Source organism: Corvus cornix, chromosome Z, assembly GCF_000738735.6.
Source record: "Corvus cornix cornix isolate S_Up_H32 chromosome Z, ASM73873v5, whole genome shotgun sequence".
Taxonomy (NCBI): domain Eukaryota; kingdom Metazoa; phylum Chordata; class Aves; order Passeriformes; family Corvidae; genus Corvus; species Corvus cornix.
The window spans coordinates 63819069-63840169 of record NC_046357.1 but is presented as its reverse complement, the minus strand read 5'-3'; the positions used below and the strand labels follow the sequence as shown (position 1 = coordinate 63840169).

Below are 21101 nucleotides of genomic sequence, written 5' to 3'. Positions count from 1 at the left end.
TCCGGGGGGTTCCCTGTTTGGATTCATCTCATCTGTCCTCCGGGATTTGTGTTCAGCCTGCTGCTCCAGCCTGCCCTTCCAGTCTGCTGTTCCTGAGGGTCTGGCCGGACACCGGGATCGGCTGCCCAGGGGTTTGTGAAGCCATCTGCCACTTCAAGGGAGGCTTCTGCCTTCCTTAGCAGACACCTGTCTTTCAAAACCAAGACATTAACTTAGCTTCAGAAGTCACTGGATGTTAAGGAAAGAGCCTGGCTGGATCCTTTGAAACATGCAGAAGGGCAAAATTACTGAGTGAAGTTCTGAGGCTATTGTTCAAGTAAGTCAGAAAAAATGATCTTACAGGCCTTTCCTGACCTTAAAAAACTACTAATCTATGAAATGTTCCTTATGAGGTAGGAACTAATCCACTGAGGCCCTACAGGATCATATAAATTCTTTAAAGTAATTTTAATTTTAAAACTGTCTTATCTTTAAACCAAGACAAAGCACATATGCTCAATTTTGAAGCTGATTTGCTCAGTGAAAGAGCATTACAACTATGCAGTCCCCTATCCTGGAAAAGTCAGCACTCCTAGAAATGAAGGCTTACAAAGACTCATCTGCTCGTGACTGTCTTCCATTTTAATTTTTGTTTTCTCTTGTGAAAATCCTGTTCTCAGGAAGCTGGTACCCAGAGCATTGTCTGGTTGATTGGACAGCATTCTCCAATGTTACTGACTGCTAAGTTTTCACATTTCTTCTTCTATCTGTAGAATCCTAGAATCATACAATATCTCAAGTTGGAAGGGATTCGTGAGAATCACTAAATCCAAATCCCTGCTCCTCACAGGACTACCTGAAACTGAACCATATGACTAAGAATGTTGTCCAGACAGTCCTTGAATTCTGGCAGTCTTGATGCTGTGACCTCTTCCCTGGGGAGCATGATTCAATCACTGACCACTATCTCCATGAAGAACCTTTTCCTGTTGTCCAGTCCAGTCTGAACTTTCCCTGATGCAGCTTTATTCCATTTCCCCATGTCCTATCACTGGCCACCAGAGAGAGGAGATCAGCACCTCTCACTCCACTGCCCACCTTGAGGAAGCTGTAGGTTGCCCTGAGGTCACCTCAGCCTTCTCTTCTCCAAGCTGAGGAGACCAAGTGGCCTCAGTCTTGCTATTGAGGATTTTCACCATCTTGTTCACACTCCTCTGGACACTCTAACAGTTCAATGTCCTTATACTGTGCCACCCAAAACTGCCCCAGCACTGGAGGTGAGGCCACCCCAGAGCAGAGCGGGACAATCCCCTCCCTTGCCTGGCTGGCGATGCTGTGCCTGATGCCCCCAAGGACAGGGTTGGCCCTCCTGGCTGCCAGGGCACTGCTGACTCATGTTCAGCTTGCCACCAACACAAACCCCCAGATCTCTTCCCCCAAGCCTGCTGTCCTCCAGTCTGCATGTACCTCCAGGATCCTCCCATCCCAGGTGGAGAATCCTGCCACTGAATTTGTTTAATTTCTAGTGGTTGGTAGTTGCCCAATCTCTAATCTACTCACATTTCTCTACAGGGCCTCTCTACCCTCAAGGGAGTCCACAACTTTTCCTAGTGTAGTATCATTACCACACTTCATGTGCATTTAATCCCTGCATCCAGATCATTTATAAAAACATTATAGAGCACTGGCCCTAAAATGGAGCCCTGGGGAACCTCTGGTCCCTGGATACCAGCCTGATATAACACCATTTACCAAAACCCTTTGAGCCCGACTCATTGGCCAGTTGCTCACACAATGTATTATGGACTCAACTAGATGTGTGCCAGGCAGTTTATCCAGCAGGGTACTGTGGCAGACAGTACCAAAAGCCCTGCTGAAATAAAAAACAATCCACATCTACTCTTGGTCACCTAGATGGTTTGCTTGAAGATAAAAGAAAATTAAATTGGTCAAATGGGACTTTTCCCTTTTGAACCCCTGGTGACCAATGACTGCATTGTCTCTTAAATGTTTTTCAGTAACTCCCAGAAAAACCTCCTCTATAAATTTACCAGGTGCTGCAATAAAAATGGCAGGCCTACAATTTCCAGAGTTTTCTTCTTATCTTTCTTGAAAATTTGGACAAATTTTGCCAGGTTCCAGTTGACTAGGACATCTCCAGACTCACAAGACAAATGAAATATAATGGAGAGAGGACCTGCCAAGTACATCAGCCAGTTCTTTCATGGAAAGAATCCTATCTGGCCCCATACACCTGTGTGCACCCAACTGAAACAGCAAGACTCAAACAATTTCAGGATTGCCTGGGAATCTATCATTCCCCAAGTGACAGTCTTCCAGCACTGGGATCCAAGGATCCCAGCCCACCATTGATGTTGAAGACAGAGGTGAAGGTGGCATCATTCTCTGCTGTGTCTGCAGTCCTATTTGAACCTCATCAAGCAATGGACCGATGTTATCTCTGATCCTTTTTTTGCAATTAATATATAAAACCCAAAAAAGCTCTTCTTGCTTTCCTTCACAGCTTATCCCGGACAGCTTGAATTCTATCTGAGTTTTGGTCACACAAATTTTCTCTCCACAGAGATGAGCAGCATCTCTGTCATCCTCCCATGTCACCTTGCTTCCAGTGTACATACACTTTCCTTCTCCATCTAAGTTCACTGCTCAACCAAGCCAACCTTCTGCCCCATTGACTTGGATTTCAACACTTTGTGTTTGGCTGCTCCTGCACTCTTAAAAGACAGCTCTTGAAAAGGGACAAGCATATCTGGACTCAAATAACTGCAAAAAAAAAAAAAATATTCCCAAGAGACTTTACTAACTAGCTCTCTAAGCAGCCCATATATGAGATGTTGTGCAATTCTTACTAATGACATTTATGAAGAAAAGCAGCACAGTGAATAAGATAGATAAGGAAAAAAAGTGGGTCCTTTCTGGTCACTTCATTTTCTTATTTATCTAGACTGAGGATCTAGCAGCTCAGAACCAACTCCCACCCCAAAATAAAGAACATACATGAAGCAATTTTATTTTAGCTACTTTGTCAGTTAGAGACAAGTATGAGCAGAGTGCAGCAGGTGTCCCAGAGCTCTGTTCCCATGAATATTTAGGTCAAAGAGATTAGTCTGAGCAGACAGAAGCCAGTGATCTTCCTTGCTTTGCTTAGTAATGATGTCCAAGATCTGAGTCCATGTGCATGAGGAGCTGGTGCCTGACAGTCATGAAATTCACCCTGCAGAAGCTCCTGCTACTGCAGTATGGTGTAAGAAATTATCTCGAATAGTGGGCAATAAGCCTTACTGGATACTTCTCAGAAATGAGACCAGGGAGCCTGACAAAAAGCAAAATTAAATGCAACAGCAAAGGCTGGCATGAGGAATATGGTTATAGTCTACCCTGGATCTTGATTAAGAAATATTCAAGAATTTTTGGTACTAAAATGATGGCATTGCAAACTACCCTTTTTCTTATGTCTGAATTAGTTTGCTTAGGAGAAAGAAAGAGCCTTGAAACTGGACATGAATTTGCATTAAGGTTGCTATACAAAGGACTCACCATGGTATGGTTTAATGCTCAAAGCAAACTGAAAAGCAGGTTGATATCTCCAAAGAGGTACTGACACACCCTATTAATAGGGACTTGTCTCTTTTGCATCAAGAAAGAGAACAGGCAGTGGAGACAAATTCGCTTTCAAGCAGAGTTAAATATGAATTACAAATAATTCAGGCCTTAAACAGTGTGACTCAAAGAAACCTTGAACAGTTTGGTGTGATCCACTCACAAGAATAAAGCCTGAGAACAAAAGTATTGCAAAATGCTCAGCTGTGGCATCTTCCAAGAACTAGTCAATATAAATACAAAAAACTACAGCTGGAGGTAGAGGAACAGGAAAGAAGAAGGAGACATTCTCATAGCAACAGCAATTGCTTCACATGGGACACTACCGAAATGACAGTATTGGACTCGGCAGGTGCAAGAACATGAGAGCAGTGCAGAAGAACAGGAGTTTGAGGACAACAAAGTGAAAATGCTGCTGCAGGAGCTCTGGGATACACTGTCCCAGCAGCTTACATGAAAGGGTAGAAAGCTGCAAATGGAAAGCAGGCTACAGGATTGCAAATGGGAGGCCTTCCAGACCAGCGAGGGTGTTGCCAAAGCTAGTAGTTTTCCAGCGCCTTGTCCCTTCCTGCACCAGCCTGGATACAGGTGGGATAATGAGCTGCTGCTTAGAAGTTTTAAGTCAGATGCTAAGAGCATGCACAAGGAACCAATATTTTGTTGTGTGTATCCCCTGCTTTACAGGACCTCTAGCTTAGCTGAAGTGCTCCCAGTGACAAGGGGAAGTAACCTGTTTTTGGGATGCTTGTTGTTACAGGAGTTGCTGGTGCCAGCCCAACCAGAGCTGAAGATTCATTCAAACACAGGGAAAGCATCTCTCCTGTCCTGCTAGTTACCCACTGCAGCGTTATACTACTCTAACATGATCTGCGAGAGAAACAAGAGTGGCTTTATGCTGTTTCTCAGTAGCTCATGAAGAGTTTAAAGCTGGAAACCCCTTCACACCTCTGCCCTTCACTCCTACTGAGCCCAGCAGAGCATCAGACCTGCACTCCCAGAGCACATCCAAAGCTTCAGGCACAGACCTCAACATTCCTCAGCTCTTAACCAAATGGAGGTATTCTAACTCTGAATAAAATGAAATTACTTCTATTTGCTCATCTTTTGAAAACATTTTAATAGCTATTCCAGTGAGTTCCTACCCTTTATCTGCATATCTATTATTCATTATTTTCATTAAAGAAAACCAAGCCATGCTATGCTCATGAGGATGAAAGAAATCTGTAACGTTCTCTCTCTCTCTGCACTCCTCATACATTTTTATTTGAGATTATTTTTAATCCATATGTACTTGAAATAGGAAAATGTGTGCATTTTATTAGCAATAAAACTTCAGGAATTTTTCCCCCCTACTGATTTTTCATAGATTTATGGATCCATAATCATTCACGTCACAGCCTAAGGGAAACGAGGTTTGAACAGGATAATAGCCCTTAAATCCCTTCCTCTAAGCACTCAGATCTTTGCTGTCAGCAAGATTAAAACGGTCAACAGCAGTCTTCATGTGTCTATATCCCACACAGAGCTTTCACAACAACTGGAGTGGTAGCTGGCAGGGAGAAATATGCAGAACCACTGCTGTGCATGATATTACTGAGATAAAGAGAGAAGAAAACCAGGTTGTCAGCTTTTGCAGTGTTGAAAAGGACTGGTATTAACTGTTTAATCGGGTGAATGCAGAGGGGAGAAGAGCAAGGAATAATACTATGTTGCAGTTTAACAGGCAGCAAGAGTTTCCTTTCCTAAAACATAAAGGCAGAGAGATGGAAGCACCAAACATCCTCCCTAAGGAAGTCATTCATGTAGACAACCAGAGTGGTTCCTCTGCCACCACTCCCTTGAACGCCCAGCCCCTACTGCAACTTGGACCTGAGGGGCATTACAACTATTATGTGGATGATGAAGATGAGGAAGATGAAGAGAAAGAACAAGGAAAATGGCCACATGAAGATGCATTTAAGGGAGAAAGCAAGGCCTCATCATTTATTCCTTGTTCCCCTGCTCTTTCCTCTAGAGCCCCAGCCACGGCATCTGCTCCATCCATGCTGAATATCAACGTTGGTGGCCAAAGTTACCGCCTCACTTACCAGGCAGTGGCCATCTATCCCAAGACTCGCCTGGGCCGCCTGGCTACCTCCACCGACCGTCGTTGCCAGCTGGGCCTGTGCGATGACTACACTGCCCAGGTCGATGAGTATTTCTTTGACCGGGACCCAGCTGTCTTCCAGTTAGTGTACAATTTCTATGCCTCGGGGGTGCTACGGGTGCGGGACGAGCTGTGCCCCCGTAGCTTCCTGGAGGAGCTGAGCTACTGGGGCGTGCGTCTCAAATACACACCCCGCTGCTGCCGCATTTGCTTTGAGGAGCGCCGGGACGAGCTGACTGAGCAGCTGAAGGTCCAGCGGGAGCTGCGTTCCCAGGCAGAGGCTGAGGAGAATGAGCATCTCTTCCACCACATGCGCTACTACGGCCCTCAGCGCTGGCGCCTCTGGAACCTCATGGAGAAGCCCTTCTCCTCTGTCACTGCCAAAGTGATGGCCGTGGCCTCCAGCTTCTTTGTGCTCATCTCCGTGGTGGCCCTGGCACTCAACACAGTAGAGGAGATGCAGCAGGTAGACTGGAAGAGTGGGGATAGTCGGCCTGTCTTGGAGCATGTTGAGACCTTGTGCATTGCATTCTTCACTCTGGAGTACCTGCTGCGCTTGGTCTCTACTCCAGATCTGCGCCGTTTTGCCAGCAGTGCCCTCAACGCAGTAGACCTCATTGCCATCCTGCCCCTCTATCTGCAGCTGCTGCTTGAATGCTTTACTGATGATGACCAGCCCCGGGGCCGGGGCTCCCAACACGAGCACGATATCGAGAAGGTGGGACGGGTGAGCAAGGTAGGACAAGTGCTTCGCATCATGCGCCTCATGCGCATCTTCCGCATCCTCAAGCTGGCCCGCCACTCCACAGGGCTGCGTGCCTTTGGCTTTACCTTGCGCCAGTGCTACCAGCAGGTGGGCTGCCTTTTGCTCTTCATTGCTATGGGCATCTTTGCCTTCTCTGCCATGGTCTACACAGTGGAGCACGATGTGTCCAGTACCAACTTCACCAGCATTCCTCATGCTTGGTGGTGGGCTGCTGTAAGTAAACACATCTTACCTTGCTGGGTAGCCAGAGACCCTCCCTTCCTTCCCCTCCCCTTCCTTGCTGGAGTTGCTGACAATCTTGAAAACAGCAGGCTCAGATCAGTGAACATCTGGTCTGAATTCCGAGCTTACAGGACATAAGCTCACACACACACCCCCATACATGCACTCATTCACCTCTCTGTAAGCTTAAATCAAGGCTTAATCAGGCAGACAGTGTTGAAATTCCCATATCTCCAAATGCAGAAAGTATTTTCACTTTTAAAGAAGAAGTGGGCGAAGAGACAGGAAAGAAAAGCATTTCCCCATTTAATGCCATTGTCAGTGTTGCCAAAACAATAGCGGGAAAAACTGCATGCATTAGGCTATCTAGTTACAGATGGACACAGGGTTTTCATTCTTATTCTATTTGTAGATCTTCTGTGACCTATCATACAACTGCAAGATCGTAAGACAGAGTTTATTAATTATAGTCAGATCACTTAAACTTTAAGAGTGAAAGCCGTCCCAGAACTCTGGCTGTTAAAAATCCATTAGGACCAACAACTATTTTACACAAGAGATTGTGTTCTGTTGTGCTGCAGAAGATGTGTGTATTTGTAACATCCTAGATGTAGCTAGACATTGTACATGCTGAGGACCCATATCTTGGCTGTCTATAACCCTAAGGCATGTCCTAGGCTATTGTCACACACACTTTGTTTTGCAACAGCTGATGCTGGCCTCCACAGACCATTATTATGGAGGGCCCCAGGAGCACTTCTGACCCCTGGGCCTGGCTATGGGTCTGGCTCTATCCCAGTCACTTCCCTGGAGAAAAAAGTCCATGCAAATAGACTGAATATGAGTTAGAACATCTCATGTTGGTTGAGCAGCACAGGCACTGGATGCACAGAGCTGCATATGGGGCCCACCAGACAGTAATCCCAACCCATCCAAGGTCACTTCTCCTGGCCAGCCACCCCAGAGCCCATGGTCTGCACCTCTGGTTCAGCCATGGCCAATGAAGTGTGGTGGTTTACCACACATTTGCAGCACATGGCAGAAAAAAAGCCTTACAGACAAGCATAAATACATACATTTATATGTGCACATGCATTTATGTAACTGTGCTGAAAATCCTTTAAGCTGGGCCATGGAAGGATGGAAAAATCAGTGAAAAAAGGAAAGGGTCCTTTAATGTGACCTTCACAATCATCTTGTAGTGATATAGGCAGCCTATGAAAACATTGGTGATTCATACATTGCTAAAATATTTTGTTTTCTGAGCATGCAGGTTATATGCCAAATCTTTAGGGCTCATTTTTGCAAACTGGTGACACCATAATCATTTAGATATTCCTAAGAAAGTTATATGACTAGGGGAAAAAGGCCTATTTAGCTGAGCAAATGTCTTCAAAGACATTTGAAGGAGCTGTATCACTCACATTGCAATTCCAAAGCACAAAATACTTTTTAAAGCCTTTTAGTTCTTTAAGACTGTAAATTAAAATATCTAGATCATTCAAATTTTATAAAAATCCAACAGCATTCACCATCTCACATATGCAGGAGAAGTATCCCTCCTAAACTGTTACAGGCAATGTATAAGACTATGCCAGTGGTACAGTACATTATCACAGAATAACATTTTTGTCCTGGCTGGTGGAGATAAACATCTTTCCTTCATCTCAGTATTTATTTTTGGAGATATTTATCCTGTATTATCATTCAAATCCAGTGACTTAATTTCCATTAAACCAAATCACTAATCCTTTTTATTCCACAGGAAGCACCAAGTGCATCCTAAAAATGTGCTCACCCAGTGTTCTCTCATGTACCCTAATGCTTTCTTCATTTGAAATATCATTCCATTTAGCATGTTAGAGGATAGCAAACTGTACACAGTGATTTCTGAAGACTTATTTCAGTGTTAAAGCCACAAGGACATTACGGTGAAAGTCCTACTGTCTGTGGCTTATTTCTGTCAGAGTTTTAGGTTACTGTTAACAGATACACAGAGTGTGTTGAGACACTGTGAAAAAAACTAAATAAAATCCACTGGCTGAAAAAGATCCCTTGCACAGACTAGAAAGTGATAGGTGACAGAAACCTGCAAGTTCTACCTGCCAGAGAAAAGTAAGTTATATTTACTAAGTGCAAAAATTATAAAATATCAAGATGTGTGCAGTGGAACTATATAAATTAGGAGTTATCTTATGTTGACTGTTTGGGAGTACACCCTTCATAGGTAGCAGCTCCATAATCAAACATCCATTAATTTTGATCTGAATTTTACAAAGAAGATATTTCAGTACTTGGTGTAGCACTGGATCCGTAACATAGTTCCCTCAGGTATCTGTAGGCTAGAAAGAGAAAATTATACTGGCTGAGAAGAAAAATGTGAAGCCATGTATACAATGAGATGGTGATTCATATAAAACAAATATACTAAACACCATCCTAAAATATATATGACAAACAAAGGTAAGACTCAAAATATAACCCACAGAACGAGGCCCAAATACAGGGTTTTATCAACACACTGGATTTAGAAACAGGACATCTGTTCCAAGTGACACGATGAGGGAGCAGGGTTGCAGCTATCAGTGGATTTGCATGGTCAGTGAGCCAGATGTCTCCTCTCCCTACAGCCAAGCAAACTCACCTTCTGGACAGGCTGGTGTGGAAATTGTCTGGGAATTTCCTCTGCAGGGCAAAAATCTAAAAATCTTCCTGAATGGTGTAAAACCATTGTCTTTCTTTACTTCGTGAGAGGGATTTAATTTTTTTTTTTAAATTAGGGATGTTTTGCATGAGATAGATGGTACACCAAAAAAAAGAAAAAGAAAAAAGCAGCACAGAGTATTTCAGATTTACAATGCAAAGTACAAAAGAGCTAACTTTAACATTGTCCCTGATCAGTGAGCATATCTGTCTGTGTATTTCTTCTCAGCTAATGAGGTTTAATGTTGGTTTGCCTGTAGGTCAGCATCTCTACAGTGGGATATGGAGATATGTGTCCAGAAACTCACCTTGGTCGCCTGTTTGCTTTCCTCTGCATTGCTTTTGGAATAATCCTGAATGGCATGCCCATCTCCATCCTCTACAATAAATTCTCAGACTATTACAGCAAGCTGAAGGCATACGAGTACACAGCTCTCAAGAAAGAAAGAGGGAAGGTCGACTTCACAAGGAGAGCCATAAGGAAAATATATGAGTGCTGTGGTGAGGGTGCATCCCACCCTTTGTCACAGCAACAATAGTTTGTGATTTGGCTATTGGGAGGCAACAAAGAAGTTGGAGGAGAAAGAAGAAAAACAGATCAGCCAAAAGATAAACAAAAAAGGCCAAAAGTAACAAAAAGTAGATGTTGAAATCTGTTTTAAAGGGGGGTGTTTTCAAAACTAAAAAGGCTCAGATTACAACAACAGATTTTTTTAACTCTGAAGATTGTGAGCAGCACTTTCAGCACTCTCTGAAATTACCTCCTTCAGATTAAACACTCTGAATTAGTCCCAGGCAAAGATCTAACCCCTTGCTACTGATTAGATTGCCAATAAAGACCTACGATAATTGTACAAAGGGAAAACAAGTTGCTGTCATTAAGGGTCAGCCACCTTACTGCTGTTAAGGCAGTCTCAAAAATTAAACAAACAGAATACCCAATACACTGACTGCATCACTTAAATTGGTTTTGCATCAGCTTTCCAATAGAGGAAAATGGCCTAGGGTACTTATCAAAACATTAGCAGCAGCTAGACTCCTTAAGATGTCAGACTCTGTTTCCATTGCCAGATAGCTATGCTTCATTGTTTCAATTTTATTTTTCAAATGCAGCCCTGCAAATGATTCCTATTTTCATGCCTAGTCAAGCATTGCACTGCTTTTAGCATTTCCCCCCACCCCATCTCAATAATCATCTTTCAGTATGACAAGAACTAGTGAAGAATTCTGGAGTCTGAGTTGATAAATCTCATTGATCAATTTTTTAAAAATTTCCAAACCAAATCATTTTTAGGTATAGGATTAAGTGATAATTCATTTTGCAGTATTTAATATATCTACTGATTGAATTGTTAGAATAATAGACCTGTCATAGGACATAAGTATTAAGGCAGTATTTAAAAAATAATCAAAGGAAATATGTAATGGGTAGTAACTCATAAAGACTGTTCATACAAAGGATCTTATCAGCACTTAACTGTAACCAATTTTAAATATAATTTAAAATCAAGATAATTTGTCTGGTACATACAGCCATTAGGGACACAATCCTGACACTTAGCTCACCCCCAGGAGTACTTTATGTCCTGAGATTACTGTGTCTTTTTGCACAGCTGGATGGGATTTCTCATGTGTCTAAATTCACCCCAAAACTTAAATAACAAATAAAACTAACAAAAATTTAATGGAATTGCAGTTTTATGTATTACTTCAGAGACTATCAGGAATATTCTTTTTACATAAGAGCAGTCATACCAATTCAGAAACAGTAATCAGAATAACAGATCTGAAAGAAAAATTTTTTTTTTGATAATCAGATGCAAAGATCTTAAAGAAAAAAAGTCTAATGAAAAGGATCAATGGTAACAATGCACTGACACGACCCATGGCTGTTACTCAGCAGCACTCCTGTTGCAAAGCATCCTGATGACAGAGATGCATTTGAAAACTCTTGAACTCTCACGCTGTGTCTGTGCTGCTCTGATGAATGCAAATGGCTGCATTCTAATCTCAGGGCCACATGGGACACAATGGTGTGAAGCTCACTCTGGGACAGCTGAGGGTGAAAAAGTTCATTAATTTTGACACTTCCATGCGAATTGTGTCAAGCACAGGGACGTTTCTCCTTTCAGTGGTGGGAAGGTAATTAGTAACCAACTTGCTCTTCTCATTCTCTACCTCCAGACAAACGTATCATAAGCCCATCTGTCATTTTGTTCTTTAGGAATGACAGTCAGAACACTGTGTGCTGATCAGCTCTGTTAAAAGCTAAACCATGTCTTTAAGGCACAGCTGAGCCCTGGGAGTTCAGTGTGATAGATGTTTGCTGTTCTGGACTGCACACAATGCAGCAGGCACAATCCTGGCACTCACTGAGAAGAATAGCTGCTTTGCTTTGGCTCTAGGGAATTTGCATAGCACTTCTGCACAGCAACAACAGGACAAGAAGCTTCCAGGAACCACAGGAAACCTCTTACTGCAGTTCAGTGAGGTGACAAGTACAAGCATGCAAAAACACAACTATGCTTTATTTTCAACATGCAAATTGAGTTAGAGCCATTAAAAGCATTTAAAATCTGATTACTGGATTTTCAAAAAAAGGGGACACTGTAAATCAATTTCTTTGCTGAAGGAATTCATACTTGCATGACCATGCAGATGGGACGCAGATGCTCAGCCTTGCATGGCAGGCTCAGCAGCTTCTTGCCACCTACAGAAATCCAGAGCCTGAGCACTAACTCTGCTGAGACTGGACTTTGTCACAGCCTCAGACCTGACAAAGATCACTAGTTTTGTTTTCCACCCACTTGCCTCACCTGCAGGACCTATTCAAGCAGGTATTTTTGAAGGCATGCAACGAAATAGGTTTTCCACACCAAAAATGAGCAGACAAAAAAGGAGTCTTGTATCTTAATCAGGAGTCAGAATTGAACGTCCTTGGCAAATGCTTTATCTGTTCAGTAAGATTTCAATGCACAAATCCCACAGTATTGCTCTAACTGTTCAAATGCAGCTCTAACTGTTCAAATGGAGAGGGTCTCCTGCACCCCTCTAGTTGAATATGTTCCACTTTGCACCAGGTAAATAACGGCCCACAAGGTGACAGTAAAAGAAAGACCATATAGCTCGGTATTTCCAGCACTTAGCTGGGTGGAAAGGAGTGTGTCACAGGCCTTGCTTCAAAAAAGAGCTATGAAAGTATCCTGACCAAGCAGCAAAGTCCAAACACTTCCTAAACACTCAGTCTCCTCTGGCCCAAGCAATCTTTAGTTGATGGCTTTAGTTTGGAAGGAATCCAGAGTCTCCACACACTACAGCCACATGAAGGTAAAACTCTTACTTAGAGTACCCTACAGGCTAATGGCTATGGGCCAAAATACTGCCAGACACAGAGGAGAATGATTTCTGTCCCTTCAGAAGCACAAGGCTTTGTGACCGGTACCACCAGATCCCATTTGGGTGCACTGAGCACCAAGGCCATCACACTTTGGGCAGCTCAGTTTACCTAGCAACTGCTCAACTCTCTTTTTTCTCAATGCACTTTGCCCCCTCACCCTTCATCCAGCCCTACCATCTCACAGACGGCTTTGGTACCGTCTTGACTACTCTGTGCACTTACTCAGCACACAGATGTGACTCTTCGCAGGAGTGGGAATAGATTCTCACTTGACTCATGACCAAGCTCGGTGCTGAGAGCTCTGACTAGCACTAGAGCTGGCACAAGGTACATGGTAGAAGTATGGAGTCCAGAGGACACACCTCTGGCAGTGAGACCCTAAGTATCAGACTACACAAAGTTGCTGGGTTTTGTTTTGCAATACCTGTCAGCCCTGCCCTGCTGCATTGGGGAAGTGAATGGGTGCTTAGTGGAGTAAAGCACACTCCAGAAAATTAGAAGATAGTACTTGGTAAGGTTTTTTTCCCAAAGGTTTGTAATTTTCTTCTCTGAATTATTTTATGTAGCTTTCTGCCTTTGGCTTAACTATTCTTATTTTAAGGGTGACAAGCATAAGTCTGTGCATTTCAATAGGAAGGATTATGCCTAAATTTGAGGTACCATTATAGGAGCCAGACAGTGCCTGGATTGCTCAAGGCTCTGTCAGTGCCAGCACTTTCTACACTCCGTGTAGATGGGAACAAGCAAGGTCCTCCCACAAAGTCTCTCCTGCTCCTACCACTCAAAGTGGACCTCCAGCCAGCTCAGAGGAAGGGACAAGTTCATATTCCCACAGAACAGACTTTTGAGAACCTGCCGAAGGCTGTGCAAACCTGTATCAGCTGGTTCTGAAAGAGCATGAAGCATTTTTGCCTTTTCTTTGTGGTTGACACAATGTTCCCCACAGAGGACTCTGTTAATTTATTGTGCAACATCCATGAAGACTTTCAGTGGCATCACTGTCCCTAAATTAGTCAAAGGAAACAGGCAAGTGGTAGACATGATGACATCCAAGAACAATTGAGGAGAGTCGTGATTGTCTTGGTTACTTGAATTCCATAAGGCTTTGGCAATCAAAAGGTTTTGAAATAACACATCAAGGGAAAACATGCTTAAACACAACAAAGATGGGCAACACTATTAAAGTAGACAGTCTTCTTTTATGAGATGCTAATTCGGCATAACTAAGGTTTTGGGGAAACAGGATGGAGGAATCTCAAACCACTGAGAAATAAGAAATCTCTCTAAATATGGCCATGGTAAAGTCTTCTATTTTAACTAATTGCAGATATTAATGAGACCCAGAGGGAGAAGGAAAATGTATTCTATCATTATGTTTCACTACAGACTTAGCAAACATGCTCTCACTGTAAGACTAAGAAACAGTCAGTTTATCTGGATGGCTTCATTTTAGGAGAACGAAGCATTGTTTCTTCTACTTAATTTAGGACTGGGAATTATGGGGGGGAAAGGGGGATGAAAAAGAAAATAAAAGAAAAGGAAAAAGGAAAAAAATAAAAGAAGAAAGAAAGGGGAAGAGAAAAAATTTTAAAAAATATGGGGGGGGTAGTAGAAATGTAGAGTCTGTCCCTACATGAGAGAGTGGAAAGAACTCCAGTTAGAATATGCTCCTGCACAAATCCTGTTTTAGAAGAACATCACTTTCTCAGCGCAGTTCAGGAGCTGTTTGCTTTTCTCATTCAGAAAGATAGCACTTGAAGGGGTAGCTACAGTACACCACCGATTAATAGGCATCTGGTACTATTCCCAGGTTTCTAAGGCAAATAGCAATATTCAGTCTTTAAATATTTTAAGTAAAGTAAGTGAAATTTTTTAAATATCAGCTAGGAATATTAAAGGTTTTTGATGAAACATAATTACTATCAGTAAGACTAAGAAATAAAAATTGTCACCTTGCTTAAAAAATAGCTTCAACTGTTTAGACCATTCCGGTTTTATGTCATGCAAAAATATGCTTATCTACTATTACAAAACTTTTATTGACTTCTTTATTTGGTAGTATAAAAATTACATGCCTTTTGACTGTAATCCAGCCCTTTATCTAGGACTAAAATAGGGAAAGGTCAGAGGTAGACGTTTTTTATGTACTTAGGTATTTTAATGGAAATACGCTGAGAAAAATTAAAGCTACCTACAAGTAAGTCCTGAGATAGACATTATCAAGGTTTTTAAATAAAACTTGTCAGAGTCTAGTTCTACTCTATAAAATTTTCTGTACTGTCATTCAAACTCCTGAAGTGGATTTGCTCGATTTGTAAGCAAAAGAATTTGCCATCATTAGAAAGCCGATAAGCAAGTACCATTCTTTAAAGCCAGTCTTTTGCCACCACTTAATAACTGTTCTTCAGGCCATCAATTCTGACAGGGGCGGGGGGGGAGATGGGGAAACGATGGCAACACACCACAGTGGACAACACAACAAACAAGCAAAAAACCCCAAAACCAGTACATTCCAGAAGTTCAGGAAAATTTAGGAAGTCACAGGCAGGTAGTGACAGCACCTTCCGCTGTGATGAGGAGCCTCTTTAGAGCAGGGCAAAGTAGCTGGGTGGGTCCCCCCGTGGGAAGAACAGCTCCTGGCATGGAACATTGTTCACTGCTGCCACTCAGAGGTTACAGGCTGCCAGATTCCCCTTTTCCTTAACAATATCTGGTGCCTGCTACCAGCCATGTTAGCCAGCTGTGGGGCATCCTCCTCAGGTAGTCTACCAAAAGCCTGAAGTTTTGTCACCGAGGGTGGAGTGTTTACAATAATGTACAAGTTCAACCATTTTTAATTATTTTGAAAAGAAATAATCCAGACATATCTCAAATGTCTTTAATTGGTACTGCCTATTTTTTTCACTGTCCACTATCAAAAGATACGGAATTAGGAAGAGGCCCTAAATATTTTTTCCTGTTCAGATAAACAGAGGAAAAAACCCATAAAAATTGAAAATGCCTACATAGAAAAATGGGTGGCATCAATTTGTAAAACAGCCTCTGAGAGCCTTTCAACCATAAGAACAACTGCCTTGAAAACTGTGCTGTCACCACACTGTGAAGATGACTTCATAGCAAGTGTTGTGGCAGCTGATGTTCTTCATCTCCCCACAGCTTGGGAGCAGAAATTTTATCAACTGCAACATACTGAACCAACTCTCATATTATCTTATTACTCTTTTCCACAAAAAATATTTTCTCAGAAATACTTATAATTTAGTCTATCATTAAAATTACAACCCCTGGTTTGGTTTTCTCTTTTTGTTGGCTTTTTTTGGTGATGGTAGTGATGGTTGGTTGGTTTGCTTTGGTTTTCTTTTTTCCCCCAAAAGTGTTTTATTTGTATCTGTTTTGCAAACAGATATAAACTTTTTGATGACTTCTGAATTCAATGCTTATAGCACCTGCTTGTCTATGCCTGTATACCCAGAGGTCCTGTAGCTCCCTCCTGTATGGATTTTATTTTTGGTTTTAAATTCTAGTAAAAGATGTAATCCATGTAGACACACTCTCATTAGAGCACAAGACCGACAAGATACCTGAACGACAGACAGAACCAGCGCTGGGGAGGACAGTGCAAACTAGAGAATCTGTAGGATTTTTGCACTGTGTAAAGCACAAGTGTATCTGTAAGATACGTTCTGATTGAAAGATATATAAACCCAGCAATTAAAATCGTCTTCCATGACAGCAGACGACAAGATGGTTAAATCCACTTCAACCAGTACGGCCCTTGACAAAACTTCAATATGACTACTTCAAGAGGAAAATCACAAAGATACATAATGTAAAGTCGGGCATATGCAAGGAATTACTGCTGATACCTGAGTTTAACTCACATACTTTGCAGTTTTCCAGCCATCAATGACTTTCCCTTCCCTCAGTCCCTCCCCATAGAACAGCTTGCAAGTAATAACCCTACTGGCTTCTTTGATGCTACAGCAAAATGAGTTAGACCCTCTGTATACACTTACAAGTAAAAAATCATGTCAAGGAAAACTTGAACTGCGGAAATGCAGAGTTGCAGGGATGAGACAAAAGGTGGAGGACCCATTATGATAGAGTAGTGTGGGATATGCCCAGCCACTGCCCTGGAGGGATGTCTGCTGAGATAAAAGATTTCACCATCGCCCGGCAGGACTCCCTGGAAAGGTGACTACTGGAGTCATGGTGAGGAAAAGTAGACCCACAATCCTTTGGGAGACCCTATGCAGATCGTTCTGTAACCCATTGGTCTATCCCAGACCCTCTGTAATCCATTGGTCCCCTTGCTGATCCCCTGTATCCCTATAAAAGAAGACCAAATCGCCTCTGTAGGGAGAGCTCGTCCCTGGCCTTCTCTTCGCCGGAGGGAACCCACAATAAAGCTCCCTTCGTGCGGAACCAGCCATACGGGTCTTCTCGTCTCTCTCTCCGGTCTGGTTTGGCCTAGAGGCTGCCCTGCAGAGCTGAGCTGAAATCACGAGCTGATAATCACTAAAGAGCTGACAGCTTCTGCAAGGGCCCCTCTGCCAGCAGCTGAGAGGAAGACACCGGACCTCGGGCAGGCGATTCCTTTCGGGACCATCTCCCCGGACCGGTCATCTCTTCCTGGGTCACGGCCACGGACCCCACCACCAGCTGTAATAGATTAGTATTTCTTAAATAGCAGTGCTTTCCAGGAATGTCTGTTCCTCTTTATTAGGTGGTTAACACAGGGTATTTACTATTTATAGATCTTTACAAAAGGTTTCATACCCTAAAAGTCCATCTTAAAACAAGACACACAAAACCACAGAATGGTCTTTAAACACCAAAAAACTTATTAACAGAGGAAAAAAATTACATAATGGAGAATGTAAGGGAGCAACTCAATGCAAGAGTTTTAAACCCCAAGCAGAAAACAAGGAAACTGATGGAAGAGTAATATGGCTAAGGGTAAATGAACTTCGGTGTTTTCACAAAGCAGCTGAGCAATATGGTACACATGGAGGCAAAATGGATGGGTTTTGGCAATGATCTTGAACTTGACAATGCAAAATGTCTAATGGGCAGTACAGATTTCTTCCAAGAAATCAGAAGGAAATGTATCTTGATTAATGCAATGAACTCTTGCATGAATCTGTTTTAAAGATGTAAGAAATTTTTAAAAACCCTACTTTTAATATTTGATTATTACAGTTTAGTTTTTTAGACATAACACAGGAATAAAGAGAACACATGGTTGAACTCTCTAAGTACCAAGTGCTGTGCATATATGGATACAGCCTTGTGTCCATTCTGACAGTCTACAACCCAACTAGACAAAAGATGGACAGGATTAGAAAGAAAATCTCATAGCTCATTGGTCACAGTCTGCCTGCAATGTGTATACTGTCCCCAGGCATTCCCCCTTTATTTCCAGCTAAGTTAATCACTGCATTCTCTGCTGATCCCACTTTTTCCTCTGTTCTGCAGTCAGAAACAAACTCAAAGTCATTGTGTACTTCTTTTTCTTTTGAAGAAAAGGTAAGTTGGTGGAGTCAGTGGGAAAGCAAAACACTGCTTGCTCTTGGTAGATCCTGTTGTCAGCAGCAAAGGGGAAGTCTGGTTCTTCTGTACCTTAAACCTAGAGCCACTAAGGTACAACAGTACCTATCTGCATGCCCTTATTACCAAGGTAATGGAAAATACACTGTCACACTAATATACATCCAAGAAAATGGGTCTTCTCTCTTCTAAGAACAAAAAATAGAACAACCATTACCACCTTTTCTATCCTCGCAAGTTCACCCTCCAAAGTCTGCTGAGTAAGGTGAGAGGTGTTGGCTCTGACTGGTCACAAGGGACAGGCATTTCTCCTCGGGAAAATGGCTTTAAAGCAAATACCTCATAATTGCAGCCTTCTTCTGAGAGAGTAGCAGATAAAAAAATTTACTTGCTGCCTGTGCACTTCCGTTGTCTTCTTGGCAATAAAAAAACTACTACTAGCTATATTAAGATGCTGGCAATAATTTGATCACTTTGGATAATCTAAAGTGGGCAAAAAAGTTCATATAAAAAAAATTAAAAGGACACGCTTAAAAAAAAAAAAAAAACAAATCCAAAAAAACCCCACTATTGTTTCAGAATCTTTCAAAAAATTTACTTCTCAGCCTTCACACAGCCACAGAGACCCATGGAGACTGGGATAGATTCAACCAGCTTCTTCACTGTGAAAAACCAGGTCAGCCCTTGACATACCTTAAGCCATTGAAACAATCTTTTGCACTCCACATAACCTGCTTTTCCTCTCCTTCCATTTAGGCTATTTCAGAATTTGTTTTCAACTGACATTAAAGACACACCTTAACAGTAAAAGTTATGTTCTATCTCTGGTAGGAAAATAGTGGTAACTATAGCATAACCTTAACTGATGTCTACTTGATGAAGAGTGGCATTTCTCAACTTGTGGTAAGGAAAACTAACAGTCTCTCCAAATTACTACACATAACTTAAAATAAATGATGTGTGCAGACTCAAAAATGAAAATAAACTGCCTGGTACAACTCCAGCTAAAGCAACTGTAATTAAAGCACACAATCAAAGCATCAGATCAGATTCATGTTAGCACACATTCTTACATGGCTTTTTGCTGTTCAGTTTATTAGCACCTTCTCTAGCTATGACTTATTTTCTTTTCTCCCTGTATTCCTCTTAATTGGAAGTATGTCTGTGCCAGATTCTAAGTATTAGTTCCCCTTAATAACCCAAAAAAATGAGAAGGGCTGTACCAGATTTTTTTTCCACTTGCTGTTTTATTTTACTATTAATTATTCAGTCACAAATCTGTCGCATATTTCATTCAGGTTGGGTTTTTGGCAGAAACTGAGACTTCTTTAGAAACAGTTCACTACAGTTTAAATTCATTATCTGCTGCTAATTAAAATGATCTGGTTTATTGTCACAAAAGAAAATCCTGTTACAGAAACTAATGAGCTCCAACCTTCAGTGAGAGGATGTGTTTACGAGCAGGAACACTTAATGCCATTGCCAATCAGATGAAGTAATTAAGTACATTTTCTAGATGTGTATGTTTAAGTATAAACGGTTTAAAGCAGTGAAATGCACTGTTTCATCATTATAAGTAATCTCTTGCTTCTCACTGGTCCTGTCTGGGGGCAATATTTGTTAGTTCACAAAAAATTGTAAGATACTCAAATAGGCAAATTCATAAAAACAAATAAACCACAAACCCAACTGTAATTTGTAGCTTACTTAGGCTACTTTGGGCAGCACATAAATGTTATAGTTAAGAAAATCGTTTCTAACATTGTTTGTTTTCATCTGTTGATTTATGGATACTTTGCTGCTGAATGTGCTCCCCTCTAATTCCACCTAAGCTTACGTGTGGGTGTAAATACTTAAAGGCTAATCCCAATTAGAACTGCTTGGACCTGGCACTAAGTGTTCCTGCTTGTAAACCCATCCCCTCAGTTAGTGAAGATTGCAGCTCACTAGTGTCTGCAGCACGATTCTCTTTCGTGACAATAAACCAATTGTTTTAATTAGCAACAGATAGTGAATTTAAATGGTAGTGAACTGTTACTAAGAAGTCTACGTTACTGCCAAAAAAGCCAACGTGAACAAAATATGCAACAGATTTATGCTGAATAATTACAGAAGTACAGAAGCACAGAATGAATCAGTTTGGAAGGGACTACAGTGGGTCATTTGGTTCAACCTTCCTGCTCAAGCAAGGTCCTCCTACAGCACGTGGCACAGGATTGTGTCCAGAGAGTTCTGGAATATCCCCAGTGAGACTCCACCTCTCTGAGTAACCTGTTCCACTGCACAAAGAATCTTTTCATCATGTTCAGGTGGACCTTCTGTGCAGCAGTTTCTGCCCATTGCCTCTTGTCCTATTGCTCAGCATCACCAAGAGCCTGCATCCATCTTCCTGCCACCCTCCCTTCAGACACTTACAGGCATTCATGAGGTCCTGATTCAAATCATCTCAAGGCTGAGCAGGCCCAGTTCCCCCAGCCTATCCCCACTGGAGAGATGTTCCAACTCCTTGATGAACTTTGTAGCTCCAATTAGTGCTAGAGCAAAACAGGGAGGGCAAAAATATCCCCTTCTCAATTTTCACATTATTGAGGGCTATAATCTAATGTTTAGAATCCGGCACAGATACAGGAGCAATGAAATTAAGTCATAGCTAGAGAAGGTGCTGATAAACTAAATAGCAAACAGCCAAGTAAGAATGTGTGCTTACATGAATCTGA

General features: G+C 41.9%; 1 protein-coding gene across 2 annotated transcripts; it reads left to right on the top strand.

The window, feature by feature from the left end:
* Positions 1 to 3834: 3834 nt before the first annotated feature.
* KCNV2 (potassium voltage-gated channel modifier subfamily V member 2) lies at positions 3835 to 16130 on the top strand. Of its 2 annotated transcripts, none has more exons than XM_019281857.3 (2): positions 3835 to 6482; positions 9698 to 16130. In XM_019281857.3, exons 1-2 carry the CDS (start codon positions 5307 to 5309, stop codon positions 9974 to 9976), a joined length of 1455 nt encoding a protein of 484 aa, XP_019137402.1. In that variant the 5' UTR covers positions 3835 to 5306; the 3' UTR covers positions 9977 to 16130. The 2 variants fall into 2 exon arrangements, with proteins under 2 accessions (XP_019137402.1, XP_010391134.1); XM_010392832.4 differs by having other exon boundaries at positions 3835 to 6725.
* Positions 16131 to 21101: the final 4971 nt, after the last annotated feature.

What these genes read in the sequence shown, in the direction of transcription:
- KCNV2 (XM_010392832.4), top strand. Translation starts at nt 5,307, where the DNA reads ATGTTGCAGTTTAACAGGCAGCAAGAGTTTCCTTTCCTAAAACATAAA. An exon ending in ATGCTTGGTGGTGGGCTGCT is followed by an intron (nt 6,726 to 9,697) that starts GTAAGTAAACAC and finishes GTTTGCCTGTAG; the next exon opens with GTCAGCATCTCTACAGTGGG.